The sequence below is a fragment of the Dryobates pubescens genome, chromosome 8, assembly GCF_014839835.1.
Source record: "Dryobates pubescens isolate bDryPub1 chromosome 8, bDryPub1.pri, whole genome shotgun sequence".
Lineage (NCBI taxonomy): Eukaryota > Metazoa > Chordata > Aves > Piciformes > Picidae > Dryobates > Dryobates pubescens.
Genome location: NC_071619.1, coordinates 40616374 through 40635263, shown reverse-complemented (window position 1 = coordinate 40635263; position 18890 = coordinate 40616374). Strand labels below are relative to the sequence as shown.

The 18890-nt window shown below is 53.0% G+C and overlaps 1 protein-coding gene across 1 annotated transcript in view; it reads right to left on the bottom strand.

The window, feature by feature from the left end:
• Positions 1–1328: 1328 nt before the first annotated feature.
• LOC104302919 (SID1 transmembrane family member 1) overlaps positions 1329–18890 on the bottom strand; it is a 50818-nt gene continuing 33256 nt past the window's right edge. The window contains exons 15-25 of the mRNA XM_054163333.1: positions 17172–17295; positions 16008–16125; positions 14086–14222; positions 10910–11018; positions 10480–10494; positions 9648–9724; positions 4833–4879; positions 4081–4186; positions 3651–3761; positions 2833–2946; positions 1329–1933 (exon numbers count right to left, since the gene is read on the bottom strand). Of these exons, the coding sequence (XP_054019308.1) occupies positions 1871–1933; positions 2833–2946; positions 3651–3761; positions 4081–4186; positions 4833–4879; positions 9648–9724; positions 10480–10494; positions 10910–11018; positions 14086–14222; positions 16008–16125; positions 17172–17295 (1021 nt within the window). The 3' untranslated portion in view covers positions 1329–1870. The remainder of the gene's footprint in view (positions 1934–2832; positions 2947–3650; positions 3762–4080; positions 4187–4832; positions 4880–9647; positions 9725–10479; positions 10495–10909; positions 11019–14085; positions 14223–16007; positions 16126–17171; positions 17296–18890) is intronic.

Sequence of the window (18890 nt, the reverse complement as noted above, 5' to 3'; positions counted from 1 at the left end):
GGGCACACTGCTGGCTCATGCTCAGCTGCTGTCACCCAGCACCCCCAGGTCCCTCTCTGCCTGGCTGCTCTCAGCCACTCTGACCCCAGCCTGTAGCTCTGCATGGGGTTGCTGTGACCAAAGTGCAGCACCTGGCACTCGGACTTGTTGAATGCCATCCCGTTGGACTCTGCCCATCTGTCCAGCCTGTCAAGGTCCCTCTGCAGAGCCCTTCTGCCCTCTAACAGATCAACTCCTGCCCCCAGCTTGGGGTCATCTGCAAATTTCCTGAACAAGCAGGTCATCTGCACCTCCACTCAGGATTTGAAGGTCCTAAGGATGAGATCAGCTGTGTGACACCACTGGGTACCCCTCTGCCTCAAGTGCTCTCTTTGCTACTGTTGAGAGCTAGAGCAAGAAGAATTTGGCTCAACCTGCAGAGCAGATAACCAGGAACATTCCATTTTATTGACCATCTTGACAGACTCCAACTTAGAAAAAGGAAAAGACAGTTGGTGCAAAACCTTTCTAGGAGAGAGAGACTCGAAGCAGAGGACTACCAGAGTCTTCTGCTTTCATAAGCAAAAGTGGACTGGAGGTCTTGCATCACTGGGTACATGCACAGAGAGCAAAGGCAAAAGCTGAGACAATGACAAGGACAGCAGGCCTCAAAGAATACTTTTTAATTCAGGAATCTGCAAAACATGTAACACTGGAGCTGCAAGGCCTGAAGTGATTCACACCTTACTCTTGGGGCTTTTAAATAACTAAGGAATTCAGGAACAGGTGCAGGAGGTGTTTGACAAAACTGAATTCAGGTGCAGAAAAGTTGGGAGAGGAAAGAAGGTTGGTTTGGATCTTTAGCTGAAGAGCTCAGCTCCAACTGCCTCAAAACCTCCTCCAGGCTCCCAGCCCATCAGGGAATCTTCTTGGCCAAGCTTGCCCAAAGCAAACTTGTGGGAAGAGGAAGTCTGAGGCTGCTGAGCAGCCTTCCCGTTCCATCTTGCCCATTTAGCAAGGCCACACAGCAGAAGCCAAGCAGCTGGCACTGCACAAGGCTGTGGCTTCACCACAGGGTCTCTTAGCATCACTTGGGGACAGCAGGTCTGGTGCCATGGAGACCATCACTGCCAAGAGCCTGTATAGCAGTCACCAGAGGGAAGTGAGGCTGTGTAAGATGCGTGAGGGAGGCCACAGGAGCAAGCCAGGAGGTTCTGCCTCTGGCAGAGCACTCGTGGGCGACTGTAGCCCTCCCTCCATCACCGCAGCCTCTTGGCCTCATTTCTCATGTTACTGTGACTCCCCACCAGCTACAGCAAGAGTTTGTCCAAAAAGAGCCAAAACCAAAATAACCAAACCAAGAATACAGTCCCCCCATTGCCACCTCAGTCTGGAGTCCAGGGCTTGCTCAGAGGTTGCAGGACAGGAACCAAAGGCTCTCCTCATGGCTGCTGAAGGGGCTCTGAGAGCAGCAGCCTTCAGGGTACAGGTGCCAGCTGCCAGCGCAGGAGGAACTGTGCTGCACTTGTCAAGACCTCTCACCAGAAAGGAAGTGGAGCACATCATCAGGGAGGAAGGGAAGCAGAAGTCTCAAACACATCTCCTGTTTCCTTCCTCTTCTCTGGCTTCAGCACCCATTGCACCCACAAGCCAGAGGGCTGCAGACTGGCCTCAGCCACTGGGTCATGCCTGCCCCAGAGGAAAGGGAAAGGAGCAAACATTGTCCTTCCTCCCAGTCCCACCTCAGTTACCACTGTACCCCTCCATGCTTTGCTGTGGGATCCAGCTGCATGGCTCCCACGAGGTGGATGGCCACAGAAGCAGGGTCATTCCCCACAGATGCCTTTGGCTGAGCAGTTTGGGACACTCCTATGTCCCCACCCCCCAGGGCTCAGAACACTGGGATCTTGTCCCTGCGCACCGTGTCCAGGTCATCATCCAGGGTCAGCAGGACCTGAGGAGGAAAGCACAAGGCAGCTTCAGGTTTCACTGGCCAGCCCAAGGATGGGAAGAATGAACAAGTCCTGATGGCATCTCCTTACAGAGGAACTCCCATCTGGGCCACATGTACAGGAATCACAACAGCAGCCCCCAGAGATGTGCCAAGTGAACTTTGTTTCTGTAATGCTCCCAAGCCAGTCACTCTGGCAGGTCATAGCTGACAGGCAGTTCTGCAAGGACCTGAGCAGGTAACCCTGCCCCAACCACCATGAAGACACTGCTTGTAAGCTGCTCCCCCAGCCCTGGCCTCTGACAAGCCATCCAGGAGGCAGCATGGTGGGAATTGCTTGCCACAGCTCCGGGTATTGCACGTGGCCCCACAGCTCCTTCACAAACAGTTTGCACCTTGCACAGCCAGGGTTAAGGTGCCCCCTCACTGCCCCAAAACACCATGCACTGACCCCACTGCTGGGGACATCTTCCCCTTTGCCACCACACACACCAGAAAAGAGGAACCAAGTAGAGGAGAGCAGGAGTCAACTACCAAAATACTGGAGAGCTCAGGAGCGAGCTAAGCTCCACACCAGTGACCCTACTGCGTGGGTCAAAGGGAGCAGGGTTCCTTCCTGGGGACAAACTCATGAAAGGATTGGCCCCATTAGCAACCCCTCAGGTTCCCTACAACAGCTATGTGACCCACACCCCCAGCGAGAATTTGAGGCCAGGAGGCACAGGGAGCAGCTAAGGCAGAAGGAGAAAGCCTAATCCCTGAACCCCCTGACAAGAAGCATCCCACTGTGAAGCCTGTCTAGAGGCAGAGCAGTGGGGAAACTTCTGTGGGGTCCTCTGGGCAGATGGAGAGGAACAAGGATGAAGAAGATGTCATAAGGCCAGAGGCTCAGCAGGACTCACCAGAAAGGAGAAGAACAAGGCAGCTGCAGAGAGGAAGTGCCAGACATCATGGTCATCGAAGAAGCCCAGCAGGATGCAGGGCCGGTTCTTCTCCCGGGACTCTGCTGGAGTCTCCTAGGGAAGCAGGCAGGGGGTCAGAACCTGGATCCACTGACACAGGGCCCTTGCTGGCTACACTGGACCTGCTGGAGGTTGTCCTCTTAAGCCTCCAAGCAGGAGCCAGGAAAAAGTGCTGTGCTTGCCAGACATGTAGTGAGAGTAGGACAGGAACATTACACCACACCTAAACCCAGAGACAGATGTGGGGAGAGCCCTCTGCTCTCCACAGCTGGGGCTATGCACAGCCTCCACCAGACCACCCTCCAGCAAGGCCCTTCATTCCCATGGAGATGGACACAGGATCTTGTTTGAAGGCATCCAGTCAGGATTTTAAGAGCCTCCCAGGCTAAAGAGAGCCCTAACAACCCCCTGTGGATTATTCCTCCTTGGACACCTGCTCCAGGGAGAAGTCTTCTATTCAGCACTGGTCAGGATTTGCCTGGTTTTCCTTTCAGACCCCCAGCTGCTGTCTCCTAGTGAGCACCAGTCACTTCCAGATCACCTGGGTCACAAGTACTCTCTCTGCAGCTGCAGGCTTACAGTCTTTTTTGGCTCAGCACAGCCTCCCACACTCCCTTCCCAGTCTGCCTAAGGAGTTAGGTGCATTCAGCTCTCCATGAGCAGCCCAAAACTCTTCCCCATCATTTTTTGTGTGTAAAGCAAAACCATAGGAAAGATGACAAGAGATAGACAGAAGGACAGTGAAAGGGGAATTTTACCTCCCAGCTGCTGAGGTTCTGGAAGAAGAAGTAGAGGGCAGCTGCCCACACCACTGCTGTGGCCACAATGCAGAACAGGGGGATGGGCAGGAGCTTCTCAGAGCTGCGGAGCTGCAGACAGGGACACCACCTCACAATGGGCTCCAATTTCTTCCCAGAGGTCAGAGCCATGCACAGGGCTGACACACCAGGCTATACCATCTGCATTTGTCAAGGGCTGTCCACCCCAGGGAGACACAGCCCAGGCACCCCTGAGATGTCTGCACAGCATCCTTCCCCAGCACCAACACCTTGTCCCACTCCGAGCCCCACAAAGGCCCCTCCACATCCCTCTGCAGCACTGCAGGAACCCAACCTCCAAACCCAACCCAGAAAGGAGGCACATTTGGAAACAGGCACCTCAAAGACAGCTACAGCTGCCTCCTTTTACCTTCATGATGATGTAGAAAGCCAGGTACAGCAGCAGGTTACAGATAAAGATCCCCAGTATGTAGGAGGCAAAATCTCTGGGCCGATACACCAGCCCAAAGACAGCACTGAGGGAGAGGGAAGAAGGGACATTAGACAGCCTTTGTCATGGGGGACAAGGTACCCCCTCAAAACTGACAGCCACTTGCTGCTCTTCCCAGACCACAGAATACAGCAGCACAGCCACAACCCCCCAGCTCCATGCACTGTTTGCTGCTGCTCCCTGCTGAGAAGCAAAGCTTAGCCACAGTCAGCTGCTAAGAGCAGAGACTCCAGAGGATGGGTCTCATCCAGGAGCTGATCCCTCTATCCATGAAGCTAATGCTGAGCCAGGCTCTGTAATTAAGGAGCATCTGTCAAGTCTCCTGCACACTGGCTGTGCCACAGAGCTCCCAGCTACTTGCACAGCACAACTGACCCAACACCACAGCAGCAGGCCAGCTCTTCACAAGCTTGCTCAGAGGCAAGCCACCAGGCACTGCACCAGCTGAAGCACTCAGGGCTGCCTCACATAGGGTTGCACTGCAGCCCATGGATCTCCCTACCATCAGTGCTCACCAAACTCCTTGCCAAAATGTGTCAGGAGGACCCCAGCACAGGGTTCTTGGGCAAACACTGCTGGGTGTCCCCAGCACTTCAGGCCACCTGTGGCAATAGTGAATCTTGCAGGCCACATGCACAAGCACACAAGACAGACACACTCCCACTACTCACAAGGACCAGTTGACCAGGTTTCCAACAATGAGCAGCACCATCCTGTCCTGAAGAGAAGACACTGATGATCATATGCAACAGAAGGAAATGCAAAACCAGGCCTTTGGCTCAGAGATTCAGGATATCATCATATGAGAGTGAGGAGTCTGGTTCCTGCAAACACCCATGCTCTAGTCCTCCACATTTGATGAAAGTGAATAGAACAGACCAGGTTGGAAGAGACATTCAAGACCATCCAGTCCAACCTATCAACCAATCCAACCCTCCTGATCAACTAACCCATGGCACCAAGCACCCCATCAAGTCTCCCCCTGAACACCTCCAGGGATGGTGACTCCACCACCTCCCTAGGCAGCACATTCCACTGGGCAATCCTCTCCATGTGTAGAACTTCTTCCTCACCTCCAGCCTAAACCTCCCCTGGCACAGCTTGAGACTGTGTCCTCTTGTTCTGGTGCTGGCTGCCTGGGAGAAGAGACCAGCCCCCACCTGGCTACAACCTCCCTTCAGGTAGTTGTAGACACCAAGAAGGTCACTCCTGAGCCTCCTCTTCTCCAGGCTAAGCAACCCCAGCTCCCTCAGCCTCTCCTCACAGGGCTGTGCTCCAGACCCCTCCCCAGCTTTGTTGCCCTTCTCTGGACACCTTCCAGCATCTCAACATCTTTCCTAAACTGAGGAGCCCAGAACTGGACACAGGACTCAAGGTGTGGCCTGACCAGTGCTGAGTACAGGGGCAGAATGACCTCCCTGCTCCTGCTGGCCACACTGTTCCTGATGCAGGCCAGGATGCCATTGGCCCTCTTGGCTGCCTGGGCACACTGCAGGCTCATGTTCAGCCTACTATCAACCTGCACCCCCAGGTCCCTCCCTGCCTGGCCACTCTCCAGCCACTCTGACCCCAGCCTGTAGCACTGCATGGGGTTGCTGTGGCCAATGTGCAGAACCTGGCACTTGGATGTGTTCAATCTCCTGCTCTTGGACTCTGCCCATCTGCCCAGCCTGTCCAGGTCCCTCTGCAGAGCCTCTCTACCCTCCAGCAGATCAACTCCTGCCCCCAGCTTGGTGTCGTCAGCAAATGTACTGCTGATGGCCTCAATGCCCTCATCCAGATCATCAGTAAAGATGTTAATGAGGATGGGGCCCAGCACTGATCCCTGGGGGACACCACTGGTGCCTGGAAGTGTTGCAAGAAAGAGAGCAAACATTTGTAAAACGTGAGTGAATGAGCCAGCAGTGTGCCCAGGTGGTCAAGAAGGCCAACAGCATCCTGGCCTGTATCAGCCATAGCAGGACCACACCTTGAGTACTGACTTCAGTTTTGGGGGCCCTAACCACGAGAAAGATGCTGAGGTGCTGGAGGGGGTCCAGGCAAGGGCACTGAAGCTGGAGAAGAGGTCTTGTGAGGAGCAGCTGAGGGGACTGGAGTGTCTTAGTGTGGAGAAAAGGAGGCTGAGGAGAGACCTCCTTGCTCTCTACAACTCCCTGAACGGAGGTTGGAGCCAGGTGGGGGTTGGTCTCTTCTGCCTAGTAACAAGTGATAGGATGAGAGGAAATGCACCAGGGGAAGTTTAGGCTGGCTATTAGAAGAAACTTCTTCACTGAAAGGGTTCTCCAACACTGGAAATGGCTCCCCAGGGAGGTGGTTGTGTCCTGTGGTAGTTTCAGGCTATTTTCCACAGACCTTGAACAGAAAGTGCTAGAATGCAAATTAATCACCACTGGACAGAAAAATAGTGACAAGCTCTAAATAAAGCCATTGGACACACTGCCAACATAAGCCACTCCTGTCAACTACCTCTCTCTTTTGGCTTCCTCACTCTGGCTAATGCTCCTGCTGGCTCTTTGCTGACCTTGGCTAAGTACTAACAGAACAACTCTCTGCTCTTTCTCTCCTCTGCTGTGCACAAGAGGGGAGGGAGCAGGGAGGGGAAAGCTGCTACTAGCTCCCCTGGTTTGTCCAGCAGGGGTCTTGTGCTGTTTGTAAATGGTGAATGTCTGTAACTGTTGTATGGTTTGTACATATTCACAGAATCAATAAGGTGGGAAAAGACCTCAGAGATCATCAAGGCCAAGCTGTCACCCAACACCTCGTGGCTAACTAAACCATGGCACCAAGTGCCACATCCACTCCCCTCTTGAACACCTCCAGGGACAGGGACTCCACCACCTCCCTGGGCAGTACATTCCAATGGCCAATCGCTCTGTCTGGGAAGAACTTTCTCCTAACCTCAAGCCTAAACTTCCCCTGGCACAGCTTGAGGCTGTGTTCTCTTGTTCAGGTGCTGGTTGCCTGGGAGAAGAGACCAACCCCCACCTGGCTACAACCTCCCTTCAGGTAGTTGTAGAGAGCAAGAAGGTCTCCCCTGAGCCTCCTCTTCTCCATTCACTTCAGACTGTAGTTTTGCTGGTAAATACAGCTGCATTGCTTCCAGCTGAGCCGGTCTGGCAAGTCAGTGTTGGAGGGCAATTTCAACCCACTACATATCCCCATCCCTAGAGGTGTTTAAAAGATGCAGAGATGTGGTGCTGAGGGGCAAGGCTTAGCATCAGACTTGGAAGACTTAGACAATGGTTGAACTTGATGACCTTAAAGATCTTTTCTAACCTAAACAATTCTACACTTAGATGATTCCTGAAAGGATAAGCCCAGCACCCAAGGGTCAGAAAGTCCTTTTACTCTTTCCACTGATTGCCTAGCTAGATACCTTCCATTTTACACAAATATTACTGCACAAAGCAAGGACAGGCTGGAAGGTGTCCAGAGAAGGGACAGGAGGATGAGCAGAGGGCTGGAGCACCTCTCCTGTGAGGACAGACTGAAGGAGTTGGGGCTGTTCAGTCTGGAGAAGAGAAGGCTCCCAGGTGACCTAATTGTGGCCTTCCAGTATCTGAAGGGGGCTACAAGAAGGCTGGGGAGGGACTGCTCAGGCTCTCAGGTAGTGATAGGCCTAGGGGGAAAGGAATGAAGCTGGAGGTGGGGAGATTGAGGCTGGAGGTGAGGAGGAAGTTCCTCCCCATGAGAGTGGTGAAGCCCTGGAATGGGTTGTGCAGGGAGGTGGTTGAGGCCCTGTCCCTGGAGGTGTTTAAGCCCAGGCTGGATGAGGCTGTGGCCAGCCTGATCTAGTGTGGGGTGTCCCTGCCCATGGCAGGGGGGTTGGAACTAGATGATCCTTGTGGTCCCTTCCAACCCTGACTGATTCTATGATACTATGCTTGAGACAGCAAGGGAAGCTTTAGACAGCATCCCACACATTCACAGAGCTGTTCTGCACTCCTTTCACCACAAGCGAGGGAAGCACTGTAGCTGCAGCAGGCAGAAGTGCTACACCTGTGCTGCATGTGTGTTTGTGCTTACAGCTGCAGCAATGGTGCAGCAATCTTAAGCTGGTCAGGCTTTCTTTATGCTGGAGCACACCAAGTTTGCTTAAGTCTGACACTATACTCACAGCTGGGAGATGACCCCACCCTGTTCAAAACCTTTATTGATGACCTGGATGAGGGCAGTAAGTTTGCAGATGACACCAAGCTGGGGGCAGGAGTTGATCTGTTAGAAGGTAGAAGGGCTCTGCAGAGGGACCTTGACAGGCTGGACAGATGGGCAGAGTCCAAGGGCATGAGATTGAACACATCCAAGTGCCAGGTTCTGCACATTGGCCACAGCAACCCCATGCAGTGCTACAGGCTGGGGTCAGAGTGGCTGGAGAGCAGCCAGGCAGAGAGGGACCTGGGGGGACTGGTTGACAGCCAGCTCAGCATGAGCCAGGAGTGCGCCCAGGTGGCCAAGAGGGCCAATGGCATCCTGGCCTGGATCAGGAACAGTGTGGCCAGCAGGAGCAGGGAAGTCATTGTGCCCTGTACTCAGCACTGGTCAGGCCACACCTTGAGTCCTGTGTCCAGTTCTGGGCCCCTCAGTTTAGCAAAGATGTTGAGTTGCTGGAAGGTGTCCAGAGAAGGGCAACAAAGCTGGGGAGGTCGTGAGTTCAAGCCTGCAGTGCGCACTAGTGTCCTCCCTACTCTAGTCATGAGGTCTGTGGTGACAGGTTGGACTCGATCTTTGAGGTCTCTTCCAACCTTAGTGATACTGAATACTGAACAAAGCTGTGGAGGGGTTTGGAGCACAGCTCTGTGAGGAGAGGCTGAGGGAGCTGGGGTTGCTTAGCCTGGAGAAGAGGAGGCTCAGAGGAAACCTTCTTGCTCTCTACAACTACCTGAAGAGAGGTTGTAGCCAGGTGGGGGTTGGTCTCTTCTCCCAGGCAACCAGCACCAGAACAAGAGGACACAGTCTCAAGCTGCACCAGGGGAAGTTTAGGCTGGCTGTTAGGAAGAAATTCTTCATAGAGAGATTGGCCATTGGAATGTGCTGCCCAGGGAGGTGGTGGAGTCACCATCACTGGAGGTGTTTAGAAAGAGACTGGATGAGGCACTTGGTGCCATGGTTTAGTTGATGAGATGGTGTTGGGTGATAGGTTGGACTTGATGATCTTGAAGGTCTTTTCCAACCTGGTTAATTCTATTCTATCCAGAGCCAAAATCATTGCTGCCCTCCCCAGTGAGGCTGCACTGCACCTCATGTGCTTTCCTTTGAATAGATAACTCCTGCAAGAGCAAAGGCAGATCCTCCCATGCTTCTATCACCTTTGCTCTTCATTCACCCAACCTGCGATTAAGGGGGACGTGGAGGTGGGGGTATAAACTACTCCAGCAGAGAGAAGGAAGCAGGGAGAATCAGGTGGTTTTTTCCCCTCAACAGTCACACTTGCTTCCTCTGCACCTTGGCTAGCAGGTGAGCCCCTGCTGAGCTGAGAAAGCACCTACCATGTACATTGGCCGACTGCACTGCTGGATGCAGTCTGTGTACAGCACCATCGCCGCCCGGCGGAACATCCCCAGGTCTGTCAGAGAGGAGGAGAAAAAGCCACAACAGTGTTTCTGTATGCAACAGCCATCAGAGTGAGATCCAAGCTGCCCACAAGGGGAGACACTGACACCCACTAGCTGACAGAGGCCCCAGCCTGTGCATGGTCCAGGTGTGAACACTCTTTCCTTGCCCTGGGGGAGCAGTCTGTGCTGAGCAGAAGGGCAGCCACAGAAGGCACTTGGCCAGAACAACAGGTTAAAAAATGATGGGGGAAGACAACCCAATAATCCTCTCAACACTAGCACTGCCCAGAAGTCAAACAGGCCCTGTCTGTAGAGGCAGACAGGCTGGCTTGGCAGCCACATCTCTGAAAAAGATGTGTGTGTAGGAAGCACCTTCGATGGAACAAGCAAGGAGACAGCAGAAACAGATCCTACAGCCCTCAGAGGGCCCTAAAGGGGCAGAGCACACTCAAGACACTCCTGCTTTCAAAAATCATTGCAGAAGCTTGACTGCAGAGATGGACAGACACATGCACACACACCCCACTCTTCTGCAGCAGATGTAGGGCTTGAAAAGCCTCCTGCACTGTGACTTCCCCTGCACTGTGACTTCTCCTGCACTGTATCCATCTCTTTCCTGCCAAAGAACTGGGGTGGTGCCACTGACAAACTGAATTATCCTCTGAAGGGCCAGTGCTAGGCAGCACACAAGCCTGCCTCCCCACACATCCACACACACATGGCTGTTCAGTCACTTCAGAAGACACTGAGAGCTGCTGACAGTTACCTGAGTCAGGGCCATCTGAGGCAGGCAAGAGCAGAAGAGGAAGGAGAAACACATTCGTAAGCAGAGCATGGGAGCCAGTCTCCTCACCAGACCCTCTGCCCCCTCACCCCCATGACAGTTTTACATAGCACTGTGCTCAGAACAGTGAACTAGGGAGAGCTGAAGCTGATAGACACAGTCCCTCAGAGTCCAGCTCTTCTGGCACCACAAAGCAGACAGCTCCTGCTGACTCCCATGGGTCTGGGAAACAGCAGCAGGAGCAGGATGTCTTCAGAGAGACCAGAATGTCTCAGACAGATGAGAGGACAGGAAAACCAGAACACAAGCACAAGGGACTGTGCTCACAGGTGCACTGCATAGGTGGCTCACACAAGTGAGGACAAGGATACCCCTGCACTCCCCCAAGCGAGAGGGCACAGCCAGTACTCACCTATCTTGAAGCGGCCCATGTAGTAGATTTGGGTGCTGAGAGCCAGCGAGGCCAAAACATGGATCATGGAGAAAATCACCCAAAACCACACATCATTTTTCCCAAACACCTAAAAGCAAAGACATATTAAAAGCAAACTGAGACCTGTTCAATAGAATAAACCAGGTTGGAAAAGACCTTTGAGATCGAGTCCAACCTATCACCCAACACCATCTGATCACCTAACCCATGGCACCATGGGCCTCATCCAGGCTCTTCCTAAAGACCTCCAGTGATGGTGACTCCACCACCTCCCTGGGCAGCACATTCCAATGGCCAATCTCTCTTTCTATGAAGAACTTCTTCCTAACCTCCAGCCTAAACCTCCCCTGGTGCAGCTTGAGACTGTGTCCTCTTGTTCTGGTGCTGGTTGCCTGGGAGAAGAGACCAACCCCCACCTGGCCACAACCTCCCTTCAGGGAGTTGTAGAGAGCAAGAAGGTCTCCCCTGAGCCTCCTCTTCTCCAGGCTAAGCAACCCCAGCTCCCTCAGCCTCTCCTCACAGGGCTGTGCTCCAAACCCCTCCCCAGCTTTGTTGCCCTTCTCTGGACACCTTCCAGCCACTCAACACCTGTTGTTATCAGCAGGCTAGTCCTTTCCTGTTCTGTATCAGCGTGGAGCATTCAGACAACCTCACCCAACATGGAAGAGAAACCCCTGAGTCTTCCAACCTGAAAACAGGTCTCTAAATCCAAAACAAAGTCCAGAGGAGCAAGAAGAGTTCAACATTCTGGAGAGCCCATGCTTGCTGCCCTTCAGGCAGGGAGGGTAGGTTTAAAGGGTGGCAGATGGCCCAAGGACAGAAATGCAGGAACTCCCAGGTCTCTACTGAGCTGGGCAGCAGCTCACCTGGCCAGGAGCTGGATGCTTGCAAAGGCAGGTAGGGGACTGTAGTAGACCAAAGGGATAGAACTGCTCTGCAGGCAAATGCTCCTATTGTATGCTTTCATTATATTTAGGGACTGGAAATGACCTACAAGTCCAGGTTAATGCTAGAGTAATACCTTATTTTTTCAGTTATATGCTAAGGACAGCCCAGAAACTCTGGCTTTCCATCAGGCCATGACCATGCACTCCCTTCCCCTGGGGCACAGCACTTGTCTGAACTTTTCCTTTTGTGTGAGGGAAAAACAATAATCCCAAAAGCAAGTAGAAAAGCCTCCTCCACAGGAATAGAGCAAGGGAGACAGGACAGGCAGCTTATAAGCTCCACTGGGCAGCTTCAAAGCATCCCCCAAGAAAAGCTACAACATCCCCCAAGAAAACACCAGTGTTTTGAAGCCAGGCTTGCAGATCCACCACAGCTCTCAGGAGAGTTTTGGAAAGACCCAAGCTCACCAGCTGCTCCTGCTTCCCTTACCCCACAGCCAGCCTCCTACCCAGAGACCTTCACAGGATCAACTAGTATTCTGCATTCTGTGTGGCAAAAAGGGGCTGACAGCCCACTGCAATCTAGCTCCTAGTTCAGAGCAAGAACTCAAGTGGATTTTGCCTGGTTATTACTGAGTGAAAATGAGACCCTCAACAGAAGAGAAGCTGATACCTCCAAGCTGAAACAGGGTGGGAATTCAGGCAAGCCCAGCTCACTGCTAGCTGAGCAAACAAAGCCCTGTAACCTGCCTGACCTGTCAGTGACTACTGGTGCACAAAAAGGACCCTGGTGACCCCCGGCTCCAGTGCCCTTCTCTAGGCAAGTACTTCTGAAACTTGTCTGGGGCTCCCCAGACATTATTCTAGTCCTGTACCTCCTCAAAGGAAGGCCAACTGCAGGAGCTGTGCTCAGCAGCACAGTTTTCCAAGGGGAAAAAGAGGCAGAAGCAATGAGGTAGAGGTCACTTGTCTTGCACGCTCAGCCAGTCTCACCCTCCCAGGTGAACCACCCCACAGGAGACCAGCTGCATGCTTGCAAACAGACACCTGGATATGTTCATTTCTCATTCTGAGAAGGAAGGCATGTAGTGGGCAAAGTCCAAAAAGCAGCAGAGCAGTTTAATTGAGCTATTCCCCTGCCTGCAAGCCCAGGGGAAGGAAGGAGGAAAGCCCAGGAGTATCAGCAATTCAAATGGTAGCAGCTGCTTAACACACTCTCATCCTACCCTGCTGCCACTCCCCCCAGTCATTTGCCCACTTAGAATGGAATAGAATAAACCAGGTTGGAAGAGACCTTCAAGATCATCAAGTCCAACCTATCATCCAACACCCTCTAATCAACTAACCCATGGCACCAAGCATCCTGTCAAGCCTCGCCCTAAACACCCCCAGTGACGGCGACCCCACCACCTCCTCAGGCAGCCCATTCCAGTGGGCAATCTCTCTCTGTGTGTAAAACTTCCTCCTAACCTCCAGCCTAAACCTCCCCTGACACAGCCTGAGACTGTGTCCTCTTGTTCTGGTACTGGTTGCCTGGGAGAAGAGACCAACCTTTGCCTCACTACAACCTCCCTTCAGGTAGTTGTAGACAGCAATAAGGTCACCCCTGAGTCTCCTCTTCTCCAGGCTAAGCAACCCCAGCTCCCTCAGCCTCTCCTCATAGGGCTGTGCTCCAAGCCCCTCACCAACCTTGTTGCCCTTCTCTGGACACCTTCCAGCAAGTCAACCTCCTTCTTAAACTGAGGGGCCCAGAACTGGACACAGTACTCAAGGTGTGGCCTAACCAATGCAGTGTACAGGGGCAGAATGACCTCCCTGCTCCTGCTGGCCACACTGTTCCTGATGCAGGCCAGGATGCCATTGGCCCTCCTGGCTGCCTGGGCACACTGCAGGCTCATGTTCAGCCTACCATCAACCAGCACCCCCAGGTCCCTCTCTGCCTGGCTGCTCTCCAGCCACTCTGACCCCAGCCTGTAGCACTGCCTGGGGTTGTTGTGGCCAATGTACAGAACCTGGCACTTGGATGTGTTCAATCTCCTGCCCTTGGCCTCTGCCCATCTCTCCAGCCTGTTGAGGTCCCTCTGCAGAGCCTCTCTACCCTCCAGCAGATCAACTCCTGCCCCCAGCTTGGTGTCATCTGCAAATGTACTGATGATGGCCTCAATGCCCTCATCCAGATCATCAAGGTATATTAAGGTATATTCCCAGCTATATTATAACACACTATCACCTTCCCAGAGGAGCAGGTAGCTAAAGAGGGAGGCATACCACTCCAAGGACAGCCAGGCAGATCACCACAGCAAAGGAGGCATAGGCAGAGTAGGCGCTGGCATTGATGTCTGGGTGTCGGGTCTGGTAGAGCTTCAGCATGCACAGTCCTGCAATCATGTACATGAAGGAGGTGTCTATGGAGGGGACACAACAAAACCAGTGAGGACAGGTACTCCTAGCAAGCTGAGACAGCTGCTCTGAGTGCAGATAAAGTAGTACAGCAGTAGGGTGAAACCCAAGGCTGGCTGGCACCAATGCCTGCTGCTGCACTGTACAGTACAGCACTCTGTGCTTGATGTCTTGCAGCACATCTGCCATGCTCTGGCATAACAGAAACTAAGGGGACAAAGGGCAAAGAAGTACCTAACAGTGCAGCACAGAAACAGGCAGAGAAGCAGTGAGTGGCTGAGGTTGAAAGGCACCTCTGAAGACTGTGCCAACATGCCCTGCTCAAGTAGGGTCAGCTCTAAGTATGTTGTTCAGGACCACAACCAGTCAGGCTTTTTGAGTATAGAATAGAATAAACCAGGTTGGAAGAGACATTCAAGATCATCATGTCCAACCTATCATCCAACACCATCTAATCAACTAAACCATGGCATCAAGCACCCTATCAAGTCTCCTCCTGAACACCTCCAGTGATGGTGACTCCACCACCTCCCTGGGCAGCACATCCCAATGGCCAATCTCTCTCTCTATGAAGAATTTCTTCTTACCATCCAGTCTGAACCTCCCCTGGCACAGTTTGAGACTGTGTCCTCTTGTTCTGGAGCTGGTTGCCTGGGAGAAGAGACCAACCCCCACCTGGCTACAACCTCCCTTCAGGGAGTTGTAGACAGCAAGAAGGTCTCCCCTGAGCCTCCTCTTCTCCAGGCTAAGCAACCCCAGCTCCCTCAGCCTCTCCTCACAGGGCTGTGCTCCAAGCCCCTCCCCAGCTTAGTTGCCCTTCTCTGGACACCTTCCAGCAACTCAACATCTTTCCTAAACTGAGGGGCCCAGAACTGGACACAGGACTCAAGGTGTGGCCTAACCAGTGCAGTGTACAGGGGCACAATGACCTCCCTGCTCCTGCTGGCCACACTATTCTTGATGTAGGCCAGGATGCCATTGGCCTTCTTGGCCACCTGGGCACACTGCAGGCTCATGTTCAGCCTACTATCAACCAGTCCCCCCAGGTCCCTCTCTGCCTGGCTGCTCTCCAGCCACTCTGACCCCAGCCTGTAGCACTGCATGGGGTTGCTGTGGCCAATGTGCAGAGCCTGGCACTTGGATGTGTTCAATCTCATGCCCTTGGACTCTGCCCATCTCTCCAGCCTGTCCAGGTCCCTCTGCAAGTATCTCAACTTCCTTGGGCAAGCTGCTCAGTCTTTGACAATCAAAGTGAGAAAGAAAAAAACCTGAAAGTTTAAAACCTTACTTTCCCTTTGCTCAGATAAAGTTTTCCCTCTTTACTCTGTTTTAATTTGTGGCCCCTGCCTCTTGTGCTGCCACTGAGGTGAACCTGGCTCACTCATCTTCAGTCCCTTTCATATTTATCCACACAGACAAGATGCTGCCCATGTCTTCTTTCCCAGGAAGGTGAAGGACCCAGGAGTTTCCACTGAGACTGCAGACAAAGGCTTCCTAGGCTTGAGCCCTCTGCCAGTCAGGCTCTACACTTACTTCAAACACTGAGCTGCAAAAGCAAAGGCAGATTTTGCCAGCTGTGCACTACCAGAGTCTCAAGGTCTGGAGAGGATACTAAAATGTGTCACTCCCCAGCATCCAAAACCTCACTGCCTCCTGAGTGAGCCTTGGAACAGAGAGACTCCAAGGAGGGTTGCAAGGATAGAGAGATGGGAAATGCTAACAACTCAGCAGGAAACAAAGCATGGCAAATCCTACCTCCTGCTCAGAAGGTGAAAGGAAACTCAGCTTACCAAACTGGAAATTGGAGTAGTTAGGGCAGACATGGTAGCAGGCACTGAGCACCCCTTCCATCATCAGAGCAATTCCCATAGCATAAAAGAGGCCAAAATGTTTTGGGATGCCATAGTCCTGGAAGAGAGCAGAGCTGCACAGTAAGTACCCTCACTGTTCTGATGACAAGCAAGCTTCCCCTCTCCAGCACCTTATCCCTACTAACACCTACAACATGTCCTGCAGTCATCAGTGCAGCACAGCACATTGTGCAGCCACAGGCTCAGTGTTTAGCCATAGCCAGCAAACCCAAGCTAATCACACAAACTTCTGCTGTAAAGACCTCAGGATCTCAGTGCCTTGGTACTGACATCTTGAGACTCTGCTCTGTGCCACACTACCTCCTGCCCACACCTGAGAGCACCAGGGGCCCAAAACTCCAGCTTTGCACTTGTGATCAGCAGGGGATTAAAAGCATCTGAAGGAACAGAGCCCATCAGCTAGGTGAGAAAGCTTCTCCACTGCAAACTGGCTGAGGTCTCATCTGAAAACCATAAGCCACAGACCCTCAAAACTGCTAAGGCCTTTAGTTGCTCTCAAGCCAGTGAAAACAGCTGTTTGTCTTCAGATGCCACCAGCACCACTGCCCACAGGACGGTAGACTTCTCCATTTACTCCCACAAGGTAACTGCAGAAACTGACTACAAGGAGCTCTGCTTCAAAGCTAGAGGCAGCCAGCTTCCTCTGGGTTATCACAGGCAGGTCTATTCCCTCTTAGAATAGAATTAACCAGGTTGGAAGAGACCTTTAAGATCATCAAGTCCAACCTATCATCCAACACCACCTAATCAACTAAACCATGCAACCCAGCACCCTATCCAGTCTCCTCCTAAACACCTCCAATGATGGTGACTCCATCACCCCCCTGGGCAGCCCATTCCAATGGCCAATCTCTCTCTCTATGTAGAACTTCCTCCTAACCTCCAGCCTAAACCTCCCCTGGTGCAGCCTGAGACTGTGTCCTCTTGTTCTGGTGCTGGTTGCCTGGGAGAAGAGACCAACACCTGGCTACAACCTCCCTTCAGGGAGTTTTAGAAAGCAAGAAGGTCTCCCCTGAGCCTCCTCTTCTCTAGGCTAAAGACCCCCAGCTCCCTGCTCCCAGCCCCATGCATCACATTTCCTACCAGGGTATAGATGTCTTTCATCTCCATGGCCCGGCGGTGGAGAATGTTTCTGCGCAGCACAATGAGGAGGAAGAGAAAGCCCAGCAGCATGTGGCCTACATTGCTGAGGATGTTGTTGAAGGCACTGCAGGCAAAAAGGAGGTTTAAGATAAAGGCAGCACAGCAGCAGGATGCTGAACACTTGACCACAACAAGCTCAATCCACTTTGCTCTTCCCCTCCACCACTCTCCACCTCAGCAACTTCTAAACACTTGCTAACTACTCCCTGGATGATGATTTTAGGATGAGTAGTTCAACTGCCCCAGTAGGCTTATAACCTCCTCTGCCAGGCTCCCCCCAAGGTCAGTCCCTCCTCTGCCAGGCTCCAACCTGGTCTATTCTATTCCATTCCTCTGCCAGGCTCCCCCTCCAAGGTCAGTCCCTCCTCTGCCAGGCTCCCACCTGGTCTATTCTATTCTATTCCATTCCTCTGCCAGGCTCTCCCTCCAAGGTCAGTCCCTCCTCTGCCAGGCTCCCACCTGGTCTATTCTATTCTATTCTATTCCATTCCTCTGCCAGGCTCCCCCTCCAAGGTCAGTCCCTCCTCTGCCAGGCTCCCACCTGGTCTATTCTATTCTATTCTATTCCATTCCTCTGCCAGGCTCCCCCTCCAAGGTCAGTCCCTCCTCTGCCAGGCTCCAACCTGGTCTATTCTATTCCATTCCTCTGCCAGGCTCCCCCTCCAAGGTCAGTCCCTCCTCTGCCAGGCTCCCACCTGGTCTATTCTATTCTATTCTATTCCATTCCTCTGCCAGGCTCTCCCCCCAAGGTCAGTCCCTCCTCTGCCAGGCTCCAACCTGGTCTATTCTATTCCATTCCTCTGCCAGGCTCCCCCTCCAAGGTCAGTCCCTCCTCTGCCAGGCTCCAACCTGGTCTATTCTATTCCATTCCTCTGCCAGGCTCTCCCTCCAAGGTCAGTCCCTCCTCTGCCAGGCTCCCCCTCCAAGGTCAGTCCCTCCTCTGCCAGGCTCCCCCTCCAAGGTCAGTCCCTCCTCTGCCAGGCTCCAACCTGGTCTATTCTATTCCATTCCTCTGCCAGGCTCCCCCTCCAAGGTCAGTCCCTCCTCTGCCAGGCTCCCACCTGGTCTATTCTATTCTATTATATTCCTCTGCCAGGCTCCCCTCCAAGGTCAGTCCCTCCTCTGCCAGGCTCCAACCTGGTCTATTCTATTCCATTCCTCTGCCAGGCTCCCCCTCCAAGGTCAGTCCCTCCTCTGCCAGGCTCCAACCTGGTTTATTCTATTCTACTCTATTCCATTCCTCTGCCAAACTCCCCACCTCCCAACCAAGGTCAGTCCCCCCTCTGCCATACTCCCTCCCCTCAAAGGCCAGTCCCCCCCTCTGCCACACTCCCCCCCATCAAAGGCCAGTCCCCCCCTCTGCCAGGCTCCAACCTGGTCTATTCTATCCTATCCCTCTGCCAGACTCCCCCCAAGGTCAGTCCCTGCTCTGCACTCCCACTTTAGTTCAGAGCAGTGCTGCACTGGAAGGATTGATCTGAACATCTTTGCAGAGCTCCTGTTCCTTGGACCCAAGTGAGAGTACCCAAGAAAAGCACAAGGACACCTCACTGCTGTGCCATAAGTTGAGCAGGGGAACCCAGGTGAATGCACCTCTCTGCAATCCACTGCTGAGTAGAACAGAAAGCTCAAGAGTTCTGAGTCTCAGTGGTCTTATGA